This window comes from Xiphophorus hellerii, chromosome 18, assembly GCF_003331165.1.
Source record: "Xiphophorus hellerii strain 12219 chromosome 18, Xiphophorus_hellerii-4.1, whole genome shotgun sequence".
Lineage (NCBI taxonomy): Eukaryota > Metazoa > Chordata > Actinopteri > Cyprinodontiformes > Poeciliidae > Xiphophorus > Xiphophorus hellerii.
The window spans coordinates 20,214,123-20,235,657 of NC_045689.1; the positions used below are offsets into that span (position 1 = coordinate 20,214,123).

The 21,535-nt window shown below is 37.0% G+C and overlaps 2 protein-coding genes across 4 annotated transcripts; one reads left to right on the forward strand and one right to left on the reverse strand.

Annotated features, from left to right (window-relative positions):
- The first annotated feature begins 31 nt into the window (after positions 1-31).
- LOC116707815 (probable E3 ubiquitin-protein ligase HERC4) lies at positions 32-9,253 on the forward strand. The gene is made up of 23 exons (XM_032545419.1): positions 32-296; positions 1,743-1,899; positions 1,980-2,056; positions 2,148-2,375; positions 2,502-2,593; positions 2,713-2,840; positions 2,956-3,110; positions 3,356-3,411; positions 3,495-3,586; positions 4,179-4,238; positions 4,348-4,444; positions 4,588-4,768; positions 4,939-5,090; positions 5,398-5,523; positions 5,614-5,712; positions 5,803-5,979; positions 6,331-6,471; positions 6,647-6,813; positions 7,451-7,517; positions 7,637-7,707; positions 7,903-8,086; positions 8,257-8,359; positions 8,444-9,253. Exons 1-23 carry the CDS (start codon positions 83-85, stop codon positions 8,662-8,664), a joined length of 3,045 nt encoding a protein of 1,014 aa, XP_032401310.1. The 5' UTR covers positions 32-82; the 3' UTR covers positions 8,665-9,253.
- Positions 9,190-14,427, reverse strand: yif1b (Yip1 interacting factor homolog B (S. cerevisiae)). 3 transcript variants are annotated; one of them, XM_032545421.1, is made up of 8 exons: positions 14,284-14,427; positions 13,178-13,280; positions 12,919-13,051; positions 12,713-12,817; positions 12,215-12,351; positions 11,786-11,941; positions 11,611-11,704; positions 9,190-10,536 (listed from the first exon to the last, which is right to left on the reverse strand). In XM_032545421.1, exons 1-8 carry the CDS (start codon positions 14,318-14,320, stop codon positions 10,381-10,383), a joined length of 921 nt encoding a protein of 306 aa, XP_032401312.1. In that variant the 5' UTR covers positions 14,321-14,427; the 3' UTR covers positions 9,190-10,380. The 3 variants fall into 3 exon arrangements, with proteins under 3 accessions (XP_032401312.1, XP_032401311.1, XP_032401313.1); XM_032545420.1 differs by having other exon boundaries at positions 14,275-14,427; XM_032545422.1 differs by having other exon boundaries at positions 14,248-14,355.
- Positions 14,428-21,535: the final 7,108 nt, after the last annotated feature.

A 21,535-nucleotide genomic window follows, 5' to 3' on the forward strand; every position in this document is an offset into this window, starting at 1 on the left:
TATAATTCCGACATCATGTGAAGGCAGCAGCTCCAGCTGAAGTAGAGCGCCACTAGTCGCTCCGGTCAGTCTACGAGCAGACATGCAGATGTTTTGTTGGGGAGACAGTTCGAGTGGACAGTTTGGGGTCCAGGCAACCCTTAGCCCGGTGTCCTGGACCGGGCCCGGAGTCCTAACCAACATCTGCTGCGGAGAGCAGCACACCTTATTCCTCAGAGAAGACGGAAAAGTTTTATCATGTGGACACAACTCGCAGGGCCAACTTGGACGAAGGAACCAAAGTGGAAAGATGCTTGGTAAATAATTACATATTTTTTTAGTATGTATAAAATAACTTGGTTTTTATTTGCAAGGAAATAAAAATGCTCTTCCAAATAATTGACCATAAGCCAATAATAATTATGTGGTCAAAAAATAGCTGCGGGACAGACGGAGTTTTTGTATTTCTTTTAAATTATCCTCTACAGGTTGTTATTGCCTCATGCAAGAGTCATGAATCATCTGACAGGCATAGCATGTAGGCTAATTTATTGAGTTAAGTTTCAGTTTCGTTTCATCTCAGTTTATTCATGCAACGAAACTTAACTTAGAACTGTCATTGAGATACAATTAGGTAGGGTGGGGAATTCTTGAAGTTTGTTTGTTTTGCTTTAGGAAGTCCCTGAGGGTAAAACTGGGTGAAATACCCGTTTCATGATGCACTAGCTCATACTCCATTTATTAAAAGATCCTCTTGTGTTGATTTTTAGTGAATAGTGGTCACAATATGCAATAAATCCTACCATACTGACTCTTTGTTTCCTAATCTTTAATGTGATAGTCATTGGTAGTGTATTGAGATATTAGATACAAGTCTCTCTTTATTTTAATTTCCATAATCCCTTTTTTTATAATTGTGTCATTTACTTTAATGCTGTAATAAACAGAACAAGTTATGTTTTAGATTAAACTTGATTGGTTAGTTTTTTAAAATTTGTTTAAAATGTACAAAGATAGTACACATTAATACACATTTCTTTAACTATGCCAGCCTAGACAAATAGGCTAATTTTCAGCCAAAGTCTCTGAAGCAGGTAACATGAACATTGACATAATTAAAATGCAGCACTAATAATATATTAAAATACAATGAACATGTAATAAAAAACATAGAGAGCACAAATTATCACACACTTGACCATCCCTCAACCATAATTTAAATTTTTTTTTCAAAGAAAGTATAATGCTCCTGAACACCACTGGAGGAATATTTCAGGTATGAGTATCTCACCAAAAAACCTGCCCGACCAAATGTAGTTCTTTTCTGTCGAACAGTCCTTTCTACTTACACATCTGGTTTTCTTGTCAGTAGATGTTTTCTGTTGTATATCTTACAAGTAAGACAACAATCTTGGAATTTAACAAAATTATTCCAATGTGTTTTGATTTTTAATGACACAACCATGGCAATAAGCATTCATCAGTACTTTTACAGCCTGTGATCAAATTACGTGTACCAATTTTAAACGTGTACAAGATCATTGTGCCTTACTAGTCAACATGACAGATGTGACATAATAAAATAATTAAAATATGGTGTTGCTACTTTTGTTGGCAGAGAGTTTCTGATGTGATCGAAATTTGATAAGTGAAATTTTGCTGTGTTCACAATTCAATTTATCAATTTTATAAATGAAAGACTTGAATAAATTATTAATCCTGTTATGTTTTTGTATCATTACTTTTCATTCTCCATATTTTAGGATCTGTGGAGGGACTCGGTGATGTTGTCGCCATGGCTTGTGGTCAGGACCATTGTCTGGCTTTATGTGCTTCTGGACATGTGTTTTCTTGGGGGGCAGGAGATGTTGGACAGCTTGGGCTTGCACAAGGGCACCCCAGCAACAACCAGAGACCAAGGCAAGAGCTGAAACTCACAAGTAAACATGCACTATTTAGTGGAAATATATGTAACCCATTATTGCCTCATCAACTTGCAGTCGAGTGCCCATCCCAATGCCCATACCGGTAATCCAGGTGGCTTGTGGAAACTCCCACTCCCTTGCATTGACCAAAGGTAAAGTTACAAACATGCTGAGGAAAGCTTTATGTCTTCATATGCATAAGAGACAACTCAGTGTTATATTTTGTTTACTTTGTTTTTTTAGGAGGAGATGTCTTTTCCTGGGGTTTAAACAGTCATGGGCAGTTGGGCCTGGGGAAGGACGTGACACTGCAGCAGAGACCTGTCCTGGTGTGCGCCTTGACCGGAGTTGCAGTAACCCAGGTTTCAGCAGGAGGAAGCCACACACTGTTCCTCACGCTCTCCGGCCTGGCGTACTGCTGTGGGGCCAATAAATCCGGCCAGCTGGGGCTCAACAGGGTGGATGAAAAAGGTAGATTAGGTTAATCTTTTTTTGTCGTTAAGATAACTAACTAACTAACTAACAGGTAACTCTCAGACTCCTCCATAGAAAGCACTGAGTGTCCAGCTCTTTTTGATGTTATCTGTTCCAAAACAGGCAGGTTCAACGTCTGCATGGTACCTGCTCTCAGACCTCTGGGTGTCTCTTCCATCAGCTGTGGAGAATCGCACACTGCTGTGTTGACAAAGGTGCTAATGCTGCTGATTCAGATTATTTACATAAAGTGAATAAACCCTTCTAACACCAGCCTTTTAAAAAAATAATCATCCTTTGTTTTTGGGTGTCATGTGATTCTTGGATTTTGTAGGATGGGAAAGTTTTCACTTTCGGAGACGGGAGCCACGGTCAACTCGGTCACAACTCCACCACCACCGAGGTTCGGCCCCGGCTGGTTGATGGTCTTGGAGAGACGGTATCCCAGGTTGCATGTGGAAGGTAAATGTGCCAAGTTGCTGTAAGATGACTTTGTAAACCTGTTCCAAAAACACCTCAAGACACCGTGCCATTAAATACTGCCTCATTAAATTCTTACATGGTTCTGGCCTTCCAGACGTCACACTCTCGTGTTGACTTCTTCTGGACGTCTGTTTGCTTTTGGTAATGGGGACAAAGGCCAGCTGGGGACAGGACAGCGAGACAGCAGCTCGTCCCCCTCCCTAGTTCAGCTTCCATGGGCCTCTGACAGTGCTGCTGCCACACCTAGTGGTGCGTATATAGTCGCCTCGGATGGCATATGATAGTTTGAATGATTTAAGTAGTGTGTATTTTTTTTGATTGCCTGTCAAGGAGTCTATCTTAGTGAGATGAATAAAAAATTTTCTGGCATTTTGGCACAATTTTGAGATTGGAATCCAACCAAAACAACCTTTAGACTCTGAAAAAGAGGTTTTGCATTTCTAATCCACCATTTTCAAAGACTGATTTTAATAATTTCTTATGTTGTCAAGCAGACTTGAAGTTATCAGCTGGATGGGACACAAACTTCATTTACACTTCACCTGCAAATGTAAGGTGGTATCAAATCAAAAAATACTTTTTCATTAGCCTAAAAAGGAAACATAAAAACTTTACTGTTTCCAAACGTTTAAGACCGTCAACCATGGACAAATAATTGGCTGGTTGGATGAGAAAAAACTGCAAAAGTGGGTGGCAATGAAGTACAGCAACATCGAGGCAAAAAGGTAACCTAATAATTTAACTGTGGACTTTTATGTTGCTATGCTGTAAAAGTTTTGTTTACATGCTTAAAGTTTTCTTCTGGCTTCACTTTTTTGTCACACCTTAAAGTTTTAAATTATCAAAAATATATTTTTTCTGTCTCCATTAATCAGAGTAAATACAAAATAAGGTTTTCAAATGATAATTTCCTTTGTTAAAGATAAAAGCTATTCAAATCAATTTGGCCCAACGACTAAAAGATCTCAGAAAGTAAAACATCGTGCCCCTATCAGAAGAAACTAATTGACATTTGAAAACCAAAGTTGCTGACATCATTTGGTCTGGAAAGTTTATAAATTAAATCATCATTTGAACACAGATATTTGTATTTTATTAGGTTATTTTTGTTTGACTTTAAAATAAGCGTTTAAAAACATAATCTGATTAAATCTGAAGCAATAAATGTTTTTTTAAACCAAAAATAGAAGAAGTCTGCAAGGGATTAAATTTTATAGCATTTTATTGTCTTTAGTGCCTTTTGTAGTGACTAATTTAAAAATATACATTCTAGTGTTTATAAGTCCCTTCTCATGCTGTCTTCTTTTTGTGGAACAGAGAAATTGAGTCGATGTTTTACACAAGTTCAAGTCTTGTGGCAAGTTTCACAAAACCCGAGTAAGTATGATTTTCCATCGGCTTTGGAGTTTGGATTAAAGAAGTGTGTTTTACAAATAAATAATTCCCACAAGTCAGATTTCTAACACTGCTCTGGCCCTGATACCAGAGGGGCTCCGCTGGAAGCTGGTGCTCTAACTGTGGACCTGGAGGCTGCTCGTCAGGCCTTCGACCAGATGCTGGCAGTCCCATGGATCAAGCAAACAGTTAAGGAAAATTTCTATGCTTTCATTCATTTATTCAGAATAACTGAAATTTTACGAGTTTGGATGACAGCTCACAGGTAGATTCAGGATTTAGATATGCTGCACGTTTTGCACAGCTTTTTAAACAGATTTTTCCCATGCAGGTAAATCTGGAGCTCCTGATAGAATTGCTCATTGCCTCAAGACGTCCTTTAAAGTCTCCGGAGATTCTCCTGATTTTGCTGACATGTCCGCTGGTACAAGAAGACTCAAACATCATGAATGTGGCTTTGCCTCTGGCTATCATTATTGAGCATCTCAGTGAGAAGACTCTGGAAACATTAAGTAAGAAACTACTGGACTTATATTGAATTTTCATGTTTCAAATTAAGGTTTAGGAAGATTTGCCATCCCTCAGTTTAACATTAGTACTGATAAATATGATTTGTCACCTTTTGACTTAAAATAAATGTACCCCTCTCTATTTTTTTTAATTCATATTATTTTTTCTGAAGAAAGCTATTGGTCGTCTTTGTCGGCCACCATTTTGATCAGGCACATCATGGTCTTCAAAAACGCCCTGACTTTCATTCTGAAGAACGGCCTGTTGCACACCCACAACCCAGGAACCAAACTGCTGCTGAAAGCCCTGAAGCTCCTTTACAAAGTCAGTGCTGAATGCTTTCTTTTAGTCAGCTGTGTGTTTCATTTAACATAATGAAATTAGCATTTCAGAATCTTCTGATCAGCTGCTTGACCTTTAACCTTTGAGAAATATTCACTACTACCAATGTCAAGTCTACTAATAGATGCTTTGAAATATCGTATTGACTCATCACAACCTCTACTGAAAGTTTGACATGCAGTCTATATAATTACTAAACTCTACATTTCACTCTGTATTAATAAAATAAAAATATTGTTTCTGGTTGCTTTTAATATGATCTATTGTTTTGTTTTGCTTTGTTTTTCAGGCGAACAAATCTGGGCAGTCTTTCAAAGTCCCACTGAGCAACTTTTATCTTGAGGAAAGCATTGTTGAGGGAACTCTTAATGCATTTGTGGATGTCACTCTTTGGTTGTCGTTTTCCAAAGTAGAGGTGAAAACAGTGTTATGTGGTGTTTAATATGATCTGCTCATATTTTGCTGAAATTCCTTCTTGACCACTTATTCTGACATTTTCTCAAAGGACAACGAGCAAACACCCGCCATTTTCTGCCGCTACCCCTTCGTTTTCCCTCTGATTTGTAAAGTTGCTGTCTTCAACATCTTGGCACGTGTGATGAAGGTAATGTGCTTTATAAGCTCTGCATTCTGTATGTGGCTGCAAATATTTTGCTCCACAATTTTATAATAGAAAGAAGTTTTGTAACTGCAGGAATCTCATCGTGTTGTTCGTGAAATGGGTATGCCGTGGCCTGGGGAGTTTCTTGGAAACACCCTGGACTCCCCTGTCCCGATCCTGCAGCTGAACCTGAGACGAACTCACCTGGTGGAGGACACATTCAGACATCTTGCTGCAGCCGATCACGCTGCATTTAAAAGAGAGCTTGTGGTAAAAGCAACATAAGAAAATGGACATTATTAAAAATCTACAGTTGTTGAGTCTGTGGAATTTGACACAAACACGTTAAGTTAAAAACATCCAAAACTGCAGAGCTTGGATGACAAAGAAAAAGTGCTTACATCACTGAAAAATAATTAGTAAAACAACAAATACGTGTGAAATTTTATTGAAGAAGTTTATAATTTCACCTGTTTTCTTACTTGCAGCCTAAGTTTAGATAAATTAAAATAATTATTTTGGAGAACAAGTTTTTGAAAATGGAGAGCAGTTTGGATGCTTTTTTTCTTTTTAAAAATTTACAGGGCTTTTTTTTTTTTTTTATCTTTCTACCTACCCTAGGTGCAGTTTGTAGATGACAGGAAGATCATGAATGTCAACAAAAAAGACTTTTTCCTCCATGTGTTTGATGAGCTCATGGCTCCTGAATCTCAAATGTTTATGTACAATGAGAGTCAAACTCTGGCTTGGTTCCCACCCAAGGTAAGACCTGCATCACCTTTAAACACAAGACTTATTAGTTGGTAGGTTTGAAGACTGACCTTGTGTGTACAGCCAAGGATATAAATACAACATACACATAGCAGACAAACATGTGAATTGTGTTGGATTTCAGCTTTCCCATATTCTTGTTTGTTTTTCTTTTAAAAACCGATAGGTTCAAGTGGAGGAAAGGAAGTACTTCCTGTTTGGCGTTCTGTGTGGCCTGGCTCTTTACAACCACAACATCATTCACCTGAAGTTCCCACTGGCGCTCTTCAAGAAGCTGCTCAGAGTCAAAACGTCCCTGGACGACATGAAGGAGTTTGATCCCGTCATGGCAGAGTAAGAAACATTTTTTTAAAATCCAGGGCTGAACAGATCTATAAGCAGGCTGTACAAATAAAAAGGCACTTAAGCACATTTTCTTCTAAGAGAAAAGACTCACAAAAATGTTGTTCTTTCTTCTTCATATTTGTCATGGTTGAATTCAAACATTATCAGTTGTGAATGCAGGTTCAAAGTTTGAAATTAATTTTTCTAAGTCAAAATAAGTACAGTATGAAAAAAAATATTAAAAAAGAGTAAATGTTTCCAGACCATCCTATATTTTGTTGTCTAAGAAATCTAAAAATAGAAAATTCTGAATAACAAAGTATTTGCTTTTCTTGACTTTGTTGGATTAAAGATTTAGACTGGACCTGCATATTGGTTTAAATTGCGAACAAATCACCTTCTATTTTTTGGACTAAAGCACATGGAAAAAATATATTAACATGTACAAATGGTGCTAAAATAAAACAGTGCCCTTGACCAAGATCCTGACCTGAAGGCCAGCCTCAGCATTGAGGTGCTTCATGATTTACAGAAATCATCAGATAATGAAAACTAAACTTTATTGTTTTTATCAAAAGTTCAGAAAAAACATGAAATTTTATAATGGAAAACAAACAACTTTCCTCACCGTTGTTTGTGTGTTAAGGTCATGGAGGTGCATGTTGGAGGACTACACCCCTGATGTTGTCGAAGCCATGGAGATGACTTTCACTGTAGGTGTTCTAAACATAAACTGAATTGCATCCAGCTGGATTTATCCTCTTCAAAAGATAGATATTTAAAAAATATTTGTGCAGGTTCCTAAATCTTTTTATCCATAATGACAAAACAGGTCTCTTGGGGTGGTGAGAAAGCTGAACTTGATCCAAACGAACCCGGAAAATCTGTCACTGGATCTAATAGGTTTGTTTTAATTTGCATTTCCATCTGTTGGCATCACATATTTATGTGAAAAGCTGTTGTTCCAGCCATCTGTGGAAAGGTTCCTGCACTACAGTTAACATGAACAATTATGCAAGAACCTCAAGACTTGTAGTAATCTGCCAGTCAGTGTAACGATTCTTTAGATGCTGTTTGTAATATTCTTTATGTCTACAGGAAAGAATTTGTCACTGCCTTTGTCAACCATGCCTTTAACAAATCAGTGGAGGGAGTGTTTAAACTCTTCAAGGAAGGGTTTTTCAAAGTGTGCAACATAGATGTCGTGGAGTTCTTCCAGCCTGAGGAACTACAGACAGTCGTGGTGGGCCAGGAAAACTACGACTGGGAGGTCTTCAAGGAGGTAGCCATACATCTCCTGATTTTAATGTTTTAGTTTCATTAACATGCATTTTTTGACATTTGTTCTAAGGTAATGTAAATAAAATCAAACTTTTAAGATCAGTGATGTAAGTTGAGTTGTAAAAACAATTCGAAATGATGTATTCAGGTATGTTATTTTTAAATTCACAGAACACAGTTTATGAAGGAAACTATCATGCTGATCATCCAACCATCATCACCTTCTGGAAGGTGTTTGAAAATCTCTCGGCAGAAGAGAAGAAAAAGTTCCTCTGTATGTTTTCCACTGTTCATTTTGGATCAGTTTTAGATCTACCCAGGGTTCTGTTTCATCCATTTTGTTTTTGTTTGTGGTCAGTGTTCCTCACAGGCTGTGACAGAGTCCCCTTCTTGGGAATGGAGTGCATCAGGATGAGAGTGGCCATGATGCCAGATGCCACAGAGATCCACTTGCCTGAATCCCTCACCTGCCATACCTTGCTGCTGCTGCCCAACTACCAGCGATACCCGGTGGAGAGGACGATGGAGGCCAGGCTCCTTCAGGCCATTAATCACAACAGAGGCTTCTGGAAGAACTAGAAATCTTTCTACAAGCATACCTTATTGGTTATTTGGTTTTCCACAATGTGCAACATCTAAAGATTCATTAACCTTTTAAAGACATTACTGCAATATTATCTAAGATATACTTGTAAATGACAACACCTGTAATAGTTGTCATTTACAGATGAATGTTTCCAGGCTCAATTCTTTAGAGTTTATTTAAAAATGTAAAGTATTACACTTATTTATCTGTCCATGATGGATGGATGGGAAATGGGACACTGGAAGAAAAGAAGGAAGAAACAAAGTGGATAGAGACTAGGAAGCAAAGAATAGGACAGAGGGACAAAGAGATGCAACGACTTCAATTTACAAAAATACAGGATGGCTGGAAAAGACGGAAAAGTCTGAAAATACAAATATTTTTCATACTTATCCAGATATAAGAAACATTGAAGGAAGGAGTAAATTCCAGGCTGTGTAGAAATCCTGCTCTGCTTAAAAAAAGAGCAATGCTAGTTATTTCTGCATTATAAGAGTAAATAAACATTCAACATCAGCAACGTCTTACAGTTCTTTATTTTGACAAAAAATATTAAATAAACAGAACAGTGATAAAAATGTACATCTGAGTCCAACATGGTGATGTGTAAATTCTGATTTGCTTCACGGGTCTGGGACAGTTTTCATTTGTTTTTTTATTTTTGCAAGAATTCAGCACATTTGGGGCATTTTGTTGTGCAAATTTAGCTACAAACAGTTTAAAAACCAATTTTTACATCACTTTCATTGTTCAGTTTCTTCATTTTATCATCTTTCCTTCTTCCGGTAAACTTCGACTCCCAGTCAGCATCACGTCGCAGCGATAAAAGAATGCATCTTTCTAGGCAAAATGCTTCATATTTAAATAAGTGCTCATTAAAAAAAGCTTCAGTAGCAATGAAGGAGCTCATTTGAAGTTTCATGTCAATGTGAATTACACCTGGGCTGGAAATAAACCTTAATATTGGAAACATAAAAATGTCTGATATTAAATTACATTTATTCAGCAGTAAACTTCTACAGTCTATCTTTGTGTTTTTGCATCTAACATCGTTCCTTCCAGCAGGTCTCTGTCCAAGACGTCCGCTCTTACAAACCTCGCACATGTCACGGAGCACAAACTAAAGGGTTAAACATTTGAAGCTGCATTCGTCATGTAAACTTTTTCTCCACAGGGTCTGACATTTCTCAGTAAAGAAGCGACAGAAAAAGTTACACAAAATATTTAGGAAAAGCTAGCCGATCAGGTAGCAACCTGGATTAGAGTTTGCTCATAGCATCAGGTGGCGGGGTAAATGTGAGGCTAATGTGCTTTCTTTGTGCAGTCTTTAATAAAACACCTGCGATGACCAGACGAGCAAAATCTGCAACGTAATGACTTAATTCACAGACGTACATAAATATTTATAAAAAAAAAATCATAGTAAACATGCAATTATGCAGTAAAGACGCAGAGCAATTAAAGCCACATGTTCTTGCTACAAAATATGAAGACATTAAATGTAAAAAAAAAAAGCAAAACTAACAACGTGGCTGTGCTCAGAGGCGGAGGCAGAAATGTCTCACCTCTTTGTTGTTTGGTAGCGAGCGTTTTGCCCGGTGAGTTTAGCGATGTGGTTCTGTGTTTGAGGAGAGTTTGTGTTTCTGTTTCTGAGATGATGTCATGCAGACAGCAGAGTTCTTCTCCTGCAAAAGTGAGAGTTGAAGCTTCTATCTGATGAGGTGGTAGGTGAGCCAGTACATGAAGACGGGCTGCGCCGCTGCGATGGACATGGTGAGGTACATCCTCAGTTGGTTCCTGGCTCCTCTCACCAGCTTCCCTTCAGCAGCCGCCTCGGATAAGAGCTTCAGACGCAAAGTGCGGATCTGCTCGGAAACGTGAAAACTTTGTTGAAGAACGAGGCGAGAAATGTTTCTACTCCCAAGTGAACTGACTGGTAAGTACTGTAATTTCAAAACTGTAATTCCCCTTGAGTTGCCAAAGCCACTGCTGATCAAAAAGAGCACAAAGTTCAGCAATAGAGAACTTATATAAATATTTTGTGGCTTAAAACTAAAAGCATCTCAGAAATAGAATGTCACAGCAGGAGTCAAACAATGGAGGCATTGTGGTGGTCCTCCCTGCTTTACTGTGTCAGGATCTGTCAGTAATCTATAGAAGCATAAATTATTCCTCCTAGCAGGAAATCCTGGAGATATCCAGCCATCATTTTTTCACTTTCAGCTTAAGCTCAGGTGCTCTTGGGTTATAAATTAGGGGAAGATTTAAAGCACTCTAACCAGTCCATCTGAGTAATAGCTCAACAAAAACACTCAATCGGTCCTGACTGAGATGCTGTGGCATGACTGAAAAAGACTGCTCATGCTCAGAAACTCTCCAATGTGGCTGAAAGAAAACGATTTCTCAAAGACAAGTGGGTGAAATTTTCTCCACAGAAACATAAAAGACACATCGGCCATTTTTACACTTTAAGGTAGGTGTTGTCACCAGAGGTAGAACAACAGCAACTATTAAGAAGCTTTTCTATTTTCACATAAAGTCAGGCTGATGTTGATAGCTTTTATCTTTTATCTTCATGGATTCGTCTAATATAGAAACTAGTTCCACAATCTGAAACATTTAGTTGTGACAAACAGGACAAATCTTTAAGTAACAATAACAGCAATAAAGCTGGACGACAACACGATGAGAAACGCATCAAATCATTGTAACTACATTGTAACAGTAAAATGTATTAAAGGTAACAAAAGGGGTTCAAAATAAATCCAGAGCAGGATAAAAAAAGAAACAATCCTGCAACAGTCTGTAACAACTTTCATTTGTCATGAACATGATAGGCATAATGTATGAACTGTGACCTGGAGTATGAGGCGGAGGTACAAGCACCGAAAGAGCAAAAAATGAACAGATTAAAATAATTAAAAATGCTTCAGACTCACCATGAAGACAAAGATGGCGGCACAACACCACAGCAGGGAGAGATAATACGCTAGCTTTCCAAACAGAAGACCGGCGACAACGCCTAAAATCATTCTGGAAAAGCAGACCATCTGGTGGTTAACTAAAGATACTGCAGAAGAAATAATGTTGACAGAAATATGCACCAGCACATACCCGACATATTTGTATCCTGAAAAGGCTAAAAGGTCTATGGTGGTGAGGTCAGTGTTGACAGTGACGAGGTAGAGTGAAAGCAGGACCGCCAGGACCTCCATGATCAACCACACCAACGCCGAGCTGGCCTGAACTCCCAGAAGCTCTGGGGAAAACCTGAGGAACAAAGGAAACATAGTCACAGTGATATCTTCAACCAGCCTTTATCAGCTCATTACAATAAGTCATATTTGTGGTTTTAGCTACTAAAAAGACTATTATTCCAAAAAATCAATCAGCTGTAGATTGCCATTGAAATCAGCTGTATTGTCAAAGTTTCTTTGAAAACTTTTTTTCCCCCCACCAGATGTGAGAATCAATTTACTCATTTTTTGACACAACAATCAGCAGCTGCAAACTGCAGCTTGGACACAAGTAAGGCTTCTGTACCTGTTCTGTGTACCAAGAGCCAGACCAGCCACCAGGATGTATGTGATGAAGCCCATAGTAGGAATGTAAAGGTCAGGAGCGTTGACATCAAAGCGCGGGGCAACAGGGATGTCCTGCTGATAACTCACCTCCCAATTCTGCAGGAGAAAACACATTTCACACAATTATCAGGTCTGTTCAAATTTAGCTCAAGTGTTTTATGGCTTATTCTAAGTCGTTTGCAACAATAGCTAGGATTGTTAAGCAAACTTTAAATACAAAAGAAAGATGTTCTGGTTTTTGTAAGTTGTGCTAAAGGGACAGGTATCCTGGTACCAAAAAAAAGGAAGTTTTTTAATAAAAAAAAGTTATTTTTATCAAACAAAAATAACTTTATTTGATAAAAATAACTTATCATTTAAATAATTTATTTCTAACTACACATGTCCATCAAAAGTACATCAATTACAATCCAATAACTGCCTAAAAAGCTTGACTTAGTAGAAAACACGAGCTTACCTCATGCATGTAAGGAAAAACTAAAATTCCAAGCTTCTTTCCGACGTACACCGTGTCAACAGCAAAGTAGTATTTCAGCTTGGATATGGGAATAAATCTGTCCAGCTGAAATACACAAAGACAAAGAAGTGCACACTTCATTTAATGTCCCTGCAGTAGATTTCATTAGAGCCTTGCTGATAAGCTACATCTTTCGCCAGTCTTACATTTTTGTCCACCATTTCCCTCCCCTGGGATGCCAGTGAGCTGCCGTAAGCCATGGCCAGGTTGGACATGGGGTCCGCCAGGAGGGACTGGCCAGGAAGTCCTCCTGCTGCTTGAGGGCCAGCCTGCTGATTTCTGTCAATAAATTAATGAAATATGATAAGAACCAGAAACCAAAATCAAATTTTATCACTTCAGTTGCCGATTCAACAACTGGTCAACATTCAGTGAAATATAAGCTAATCCAAGGACAGATCCCACCTGTAGACTCCTTGAGCCCCTGGCCCTGTCGCACTTGTGTCGTCAAACAGCTGGCTGCCATCTGACCCATCCATTGAGCTGTTCCTCAAACGCATATTATGCTCTGTGGGGGGAAAAAAACAACATTTAAATAGGTATATGTAGGAATAATGTAATTGCTTAAATTGAAGTTGAGCAGAATCAGCAACTCAAACAACAGTCAGCCAAGAAGTTTAAAATAACCCCAGCATGCACTTCTTCCAATTGCTTATGGGCCCTAAAGCACAGATGTTAAACTCCAGTCATTGATGGCTGGTGTCCTGTTTTTTTTGTTGTTTTTTTTTTTATCTATCCCTTAACATATCCCTGCAGACTATTGGTATATAAACTCTACTTGCTGATAACATATTGGTCATTTGGGCTCAACTGTACATATTGAAGAGAAGTAAACCCAGCATGGAGCCCTGTGGGACATCAATACTGTGTCAGATCCTTCTGGGATCTGACACAAGACACTAATTGGTCTATACTTACAAGTCAGCAAAAGATCAGTAATGTAGGGTTGACAAAAGTAGGTTTAGATTAATTTGGGGGGGGGGATCCTTTTTAATAAAATATTGGCTGATGAACTAAGCTCAATAAGGATGATAGTATTTGTTCAATATAAATAACCTTGAATATTGAGACAACATATCCTTGTATATCCTCTGTACATTTAGTCAGCTGAATGGACTTTAAACACCTTTAATTCCCACAACTGATGTGTTTTTACAAACTAAGCTTGAGAACTTCACACTTATGAGCTTGAGAATTTCACACTTATAGCAAAAAATAACAACAATAACTCCATAGTGACGCTAGCTGGTTTAACCGGTTTTAAAGATAAACTAGCTAGTTAGTAGTGTTGACAAAGATGACAGTTTGTTAGTGAAGCCGTAGAAAACAAAAAGATAATAAAAAATGACTAAGAATAGGCATTTTACGGGTTGTCTGCGTATAATAAGTTCAACTTATTGTTAGCTTCAACCCGGTACAATACAGAGCTAGGTGTAGAAAGCAAGCAGCAGTCTCCACTGGGCATGCTAGCTTACTTCTTTATTCGAGTCGAAATCACGTACGTAACTTACGCTGTCTGAACCCACTCTGTGCGGCAGTGTACTCCATCTGATTAGGCCCTGCAGGAGCAGCAGCTGTCAAACTATCTAACTGAAATCAGATGGAGTTAAGACAAGTCAGCTAGCTACAGGGGGAAGTGATTCATAACATTTACACGGAAGTGAACGCTAGGTGTTCTAAGAGCCGACTCTAAGCGTCGAGTCAGTTGAAAAAAAAATTACCGCCACCTAGTGTTCAAAAGGGTAATCTTCCCCTCTGTCTAAGGTCAGAGCCTGTTTTGGGCAATTTGGCCAAAAAAGTAGCATCTTTTAGCAACAATTTCGAGTACAATGTTTTTCCAAATCTAAATAAATTTATATGGAATTAGAGAAAGTTTGCCTGTCAGGACTCTTTCCCAGTCACCTGATAGTTATGGCTTTGGTTATGATTATTTATAATTTTGTTTTTTTTTGCCCTGTAAAAATAGGAAGTGTTCCTTAACAGCTGGTAAAAACCATGTTCAGAAGTAATGATGAGCAGTAAGGGAGGATATTTCCTCCTTAATGCAGGGCAAATCATGGCGAGAAGAGGTGTCTCCCTATACCATAGGCTTTGTACTGCAAGAGTTTAGGATTATTTTGTCACGCAAGGATCATCAAAGCTGTCAAGATATCATTTGACTTATGTGATACTGTATAAAGCTAATGGGTAAGAAGTAATATGATTACAAACAAGGCAGACAGGGAACTGGAACACTTCTTGTTTTATTGTATCCTTAAGGCACTGATCCAATGATTAAGGCAACCGAGCTAAAGTCATTAGTCATTTAGGCCACTGTTTAACCAGTCAATTATTATAAAAGGACATGTACTGATGATGTTGGACGTCCTGTTCAAGCTTATAACGTTGACTTAGTGATTAATTATTATAATTACTGATAAGCTCTGGTTACATGAGATTATCATGTAGCCAGAGCGAGATTCATGGTGGTTTAATGCTATTCAATTCAATTCAGTTCAATTAGGTGAGCGATGAGGGTAAATAGTAAAACTGTGTAATAACCAAAGAATTATTCTTCTTTTCCCATCCCAAGGACTAGTTCCACATAGGTTTTCTGCAGTCCAAAAATCTGTTTTATTATTGAAGAGAAGAAGATTATATGCCTCTGTAGGCAAACCACAAACATAACCATTTTAAAGCTGTGGGAATCTTACCAAACTGTGTTGATATATAAAATATTTAATAGTTACAGAAAAGACAAAACTTTTCACATTTTTAAAAAAACATATTTATCAGTAATTTTACAGGACAACAGATAACAGTTTTACATGTTCAATTAGGAAAACACTAGGGAGTGATGAACTAAAACTTCTGATTGTGATTCTTAAAGCTGCTGAAAATGTTATTTTGTGCTACTGTCTACATTGTGGTTAGCTCTGAAATGTGTGACATGTCATATACAGTATATTGAGAGAGTAAAGAAAACACAAATACTTCAGAAATGTGAGAATTCCAAATATTTCAATGAGATTGACAAGGAGAGAGAGAATTTGCAGCTGCTGACATGTCATTCTGCATCATGCATCACTGATTTATATTATATCTCTAAAAATAAAGGGCTTAGTTTTTAAATCAGAGGAACATATTTTTCTTTTTCTGTAATTTATGCCTGTATGATTACCTGGACCTACCGTGAAATATGCTATGAAGTAAATAATCAACGATTCACATCATAAACACAGCACTAAAGTAAACTCTGATACAGATAAATAGTAGTATCAGTATTTGAGTTTGTTAAAGACTGAAGCAGTATGTCTGAGTCAGATATACTATTTAGAAACAAAATATAAAGCTCAGCAATGTGTTGTCAACAATTAAGAAGCTTTCATTAGCATATTAATGATGAGCTGCTGTTTGTTGCTGGTTGGGACACAATTTATGCCACTTTCAATAAACAGAAGGCCAGTAAACAAGATCACAGCTTTGAGAACATCATGTTGGTTGAGTTAAGTTTAAAACAGATCAAATGTATAGTGTTATTTTATGTTACAGAGTCAGAGCTTGTTCATCATTCCATTGATTTAAATTGATTTATTGAAATGCCAGAACATGAACAGGACAGTGCCTAAAAGTGGGAAAGGAATAAAATGAGGATCAATAGAAACGCATGCCACACTTTTCAGTTCTTTGAATAAAGCTTTGTATCACTTTCTCCCCACTTTAAAGTGAACTTTTTTTATGACCTTGCATGCAAAATCCAGATAAAACACAATATAGCGTGACAAAATGTGGAAAGGTTCAAGGGAAATAATTATTTTTTCAAATGAAGATAAATAATACAACAGGTCTGCAACGAGGATTATGAGATCAAACATAGTGGTGAGACTGTGAAAGGAGTTGTGGGAGTGTAAAATGCACTTTCATGTCAAAACTACCAGCATTAATAATTTTGTACAGTTTGCATATCATGCTACACATGAGAAATCCCTACCTCCCCAAACCTCCACCCCTCAGAGAGAGATAGTGAAAGATTTGCTGAGTAAAGAAATTCTTCCATGAATCATAAAAAATCATTATGTCATCGTGAATCACAACCACAACAACATTCTCCACCACACAGAGGTCCCCTTCTTTGACTTTCTGTTTTGCCAACACTTATCTTTTTTGTTGCCAAAGCTATAATTTGCTCACACTGAGGTTGGAAATTGTTGAATAATGGAGCCATCAGGTAAGATACCAAAAATGTTGAAAAAGAAATTTAGAAATGTCTGCAAATGCTTTGTTTAAGTATTGGTTTTGCCACTGTCTATTGCATTTTCCTTTGGCTATGTTGATGTTTTTTAGGTCCTACACTCATAGAATAGAATAGAATAGAATAGAATAGAATAGAATAGAATTCAACTTTATTGTCATTGCACTGTCACAAGTACAAGCAACGAGATGTAGTTTGCATCTATCCAGAAGTGCTCTACGAGATATAAATATTTATTTACAGGTGTACAAGACTATGTATGTATGGACTATAAGGGGTTATAGCAAAATATATAGATATTGTTTATAAATATAAATATAAATATGGGAGCTATATGCACAGATTATACAGATTATTCAACCAGGGCATTCAGAGACTCAGACGTATCAAAGTAAACAAACTGAAATCATGGACTGGAGAAAGCTGAAGTATTTTCAACATTATTATTTGAACATATTCTTAAACATGATCCTTCATAGGTTTAAGTAGGAAGATATAATTGTTATATCACCATAATATAGAATCCTAAATAAAGTAAGATAACAGCTGAAAGATTATAAACTTTTCTTTAAGTATGTAGAACTGCTTTGCTTCACTAACCAGCTTTCTTTTTTCAGAGACATCTGATCAGTTCTCAGTATCAGTCTGCAGAAACAGCACCACAATGAATACATTTATATGTTAAAGTAACTGTATCTTCTTGTCAGAAACCAGTGATATAATTGTAAGTGACTTGAAAAAACTTTAACAACAGAATAGGTTATGAAGAGCAAAAAAGACGGGCAAGGGAGAATGTGGGTTTTAGTCCTGCTGGGGGAAATGAGGTAAAATAATAAGAGTTTAGTAATGAATAACATGGAGCAGGTGATGACATCATGTGTAACTGGGGACATCTAGTGGCAGTGACGAGAATCACTTCCAAATCAAGACTTACATGCGCAACAATATAACAGAATAGTGTTGTTAAATGAATAGTTTAACAAAGCAGATAAAATCCTATTGATCATAATACAAATATCTAAACACATCCTAAACGTTTAAAAGTGTCTCCTTTGAATGTTTAATATCAGTCTTCATTAAAAGCTAGAACATAGCAGTATCGAACACTAAATCATAGTTTTAAACCTCATCCAGCTTCTTGTAGTTTTTTTTTTTGTGGTCTTTTTGGACTAAAGCAAATTAATTTTAAAAGGCATTTTTAAAATCAGACTACTGACGACATCTGCCAGGGAACAGAAGTGTTTTTTTTAGCATTGAAACCCTGCTGTCTGGGTAATTTGCCTGCTTGTGTGTGAAATTACAGCATCTGCTCGTTTACACAGTGAAAAATAAAAGAAAATGTTCTGACAGGCCAACTTTAAACCTTTTGGAAACAATCATTTGACCTAAACATGCAAAAGTGGATTCATAAATTAGCTCCACTTGTGGCCCCGACTAACATTGAGATGTTAAAATTTGATGGCAAAGTTAATATTTCATGACTTTACACTATCAATGGAGACATACTCTGCTGCAATTATGACTTAAAGTCTAGACAGACTTTTCTGTAACATTCATCTGCTGCGCTAATGTAACTTTTTACCTATAGAACAAAACATTATTGCCAGATCTTTATTTTCTGTAGATGTCACATGTGGTCTGTTGACACCACAAAGAGCACAGAGCTTATTAGAGTGCTAATTGTGCTGGTGATTTTTTCCCCCCAATATATGTTTTCATTCAATTAATTTTAAATGTGTTTACCTGCATTTCTTGTAAATGCCTTAAATAGTTTTGCATGGATTTCTGGAAAATTGTGCAAAAATATAACCAATGGAAGCAGTTTATGAAGAAGACTGGACAGATTTTACATTATCATTAAGTCTTTACAATGTTTCCAGCAGAACAGCTTCCCATTACGTCCATCCAAAACAACCACTAGGCAGGAAGATTGTATGAACACAACACTAGCAGTAAGTCCCACCCTGCATGCACCTGCAGTACAGCTTGCAGATTCACCATCACTCTGGTAAACATCAGAGGGAAGAAGCAAGAAAATGTGTCAGTGTTCTTCTATTACTACTGCACTGGCGAATTATGTATCTATTGAAGGTCATGGAGGCAGAAAATAACATTTACTAATTTTACAAGAATGCAAAGAAACAAATAAAATGAAGAAAATCAAACTGGAATGTATGTATTCCATAATCATCATGTTCTTAAGCTGACCCCTTTGCAACTCCAGTTAAGTTTGAAGACTTCTGATTTATTGCCAAAATCTCAAGAAATTGTTCTCAAGAAATATTGATGGACCTGTTCCTTATGCCTCTTGTGAGCTCACTGACCCGATTACATACAAACCAGAATTAACATATTTTTCCCTTTAGTGTGGTAGTGTGTGAAGCACTTTGGTCAGCTGAGGTTGTAGTAAATGTGCTATTTAAATACACTTTGACTTGACTTAAAAAAAAATCATAATAAAAAAACAAAAACATTTTGTGATTTCTGGCATTTATCAATCCATGTTAGTGAAAATATACATCTGAAAAACCTTGTGAAAGTGCTTCATCATAAACATCATTAATTTCTAAAATATGTAGTAAAAAGCAGATAAGGTGTTCAAACTGAGAGACATTACTCTTTCATTTTCTACTGTCAACCCCGTGCTCAAAATGTGAACCCTGCCCGACTGAAAGAGTTTGATGAAGAGCTTCATCTGATAGCCATCTGTTCCCAGACAGTTAATCAGATGTGCTCAATGCTTGGTCTTTAATCACCCTGAACTATCTGTCTCAGAGCAATCTGAGGTCAGCACCATAACTCTGTTACTTATTTAAACTTTAAAGAAAAGCCTAAACTTGTGTTATGATTTTTTTTTTTTTTTAAGTCGAGACTGCTGGGGCGATTCTTGCGCTGATGATGGATGTCCTGCTTTCTCGGCATGAAATGAGCCATAAAAATATAGTCAGCATCTTTTTTGACGTGCATATGTACACAATGTGCATTCATTTCAGATTTATTTTCAGTTCTTATTATGATAGTAAGCATCGTAGGTATTGATGCTATTTCGGTCGTTTCTTCTTGAGCAGCACAATCTCCAGGAGTGAGATTATCTTGATGACTCCTTTCTATTCTTATCCTCAAGTCTCATGTCAATGCAAGAGAGGGTTTAATTAAGAAATGTCCATCAAAGTGTGTATAATGTGGTCTTTGGCCACATTATCATCTGATAAAGAGTTTATTGATGAACCTCAGCTAGACAGCAAACCGGATCAATCAGGAGCAGGTCTTTCTTTCCAAGGTAATCCAAGAATTTGTTTTATATGTAATCCAAAAAGACCAGCATCCCTATCTCATTAACCTCTCACAGTTTCATGACATGAATGTATTAAAAAGTACATTTTGTGTTTACTTGTGTTGTCTTTGACTAATACTTAAATTGGTTTAATATTTTGAAACACTTAACAGTGAAAAACATGCAAAAACTAGGAAATCAGGAAGGGAAAACCATTTTTTTTCCTGCACCACTGTAAATAGGCCCTCTAACAAAGGTTATCTTGTCTACTTTTCTGTCTACTTTTGCTCTATGAGCAAGCAACAATTATATACTGTATATTTTTTCATTTAAAATGGCTTCTGAATGTTCTACTACTTAACCGTTTAGCACAAACCCCAATGATCTGGATCTGGATATTGATATATAAATGTGTGTCTGTTTTTTGAGCGTGAATTTGTCTGTAAAGCACTTTGAATGGTAAGAATGACTGGAAAACTATATAAATCCATCTTATTTAGCAGTGTGAGAGTAAGCTTAATGTAATTTTCCTTAAATGTTCCTATAATTTTCCTATGTATGGAAAAGTAATATTAACAATCAAACCGTTTTCTTAGTATCTTAACAGCCAGATAGTGACCACTCTGTGTAATATTTGCTCATCTGACTTTGTCAATTAGGAAGAACCCATTTATGGAGAATACCAGTAAAAGCAATCAACACCATTTACACATGACACAAGTAACTGTTACATAATTCATGCAGATGGAAGATGTTTTTTGGTTCCCGACCTTTTAGGTGGTAGCACTGCCAGGATTCACGAGATTACCAAGAATGTGAAGTTATAAGAAGCACATAGTTATGCAAAAGGTTCTTTGTCTTTTATTCACATGTATATATTCCATAATACCTGGTACCTTTTGATCAGAGGTTTTGGAAATTAGCTGCACAAGTTTGAACAATACCATCCTTCTGTTGCATTTATTCCTTGAGTTGTTTGGTTCCAAGTTTCCTCATTCACTAAACCCTGGAATTCATTATATATTTATAGGACAACACTAAATGTTTCATAGGTACAATTTGTATAAAAGGGCTATTTTTGGAACAGTTTCTTGTTGAATGAATAGACCAAAAACAGTTACACAACTATGAAATCATATGCTGTTCTGTTTTGCTTATTTTGTAGTGCAATCAAAATAAATGCCCTTCAAGCCCTAATGGAAAACTAAAGTCTCTGATAAAGAGCCCTGAGGTGAGTGGCTCCTGTTATGATCTTATC

Bases quoted from the DNA above. Each gene is read 5' to 3' on its own strand.
- LOC116707815 (XM_032545419.1), top strand. From the start codon at position 83: ATGCAGATGTTTTGTTGGGGAGACAGTTCGAGTGGACAGTTTGGGGTC. The intron at 2,057-2,147 runs GTAAAGTTACAA...TTGTTTTTTTAG, and splicing joins CTCCCTTGCATTGACCAAAG to GAGGAGATGTCTTTTCCTGG. The intron at 2,841-2,955 runs GTAAATGTGCCA...CTGGCCTTCCAG, and splicing joins TCCCAGGTTGCATGTGGAAG to ACGTCACACTCTCGTGTTGA.
- yif1b (XM_032545420.1), bottom strand. From the start codon at position 14,320: ATGGAGTACACTGCCGCACAGAGTGGGTTCAGACAGCGTAAGTTAC. The intron at 12,818-12,918 runs GTAAGACTGGCG...TGTGTATTTCAG, and splicing joins GGGAAATGGTGGACAAAAAT to CTGGACAGATTTATTCCCAT. The intron at 10,537-11,610 runs GTGAGTCTGAAG...GTTTCCGAGCAG, and splicing joins CCGCCATCTTTGTCTTCATG to ATCCGCACTTTGCGTCTGAA.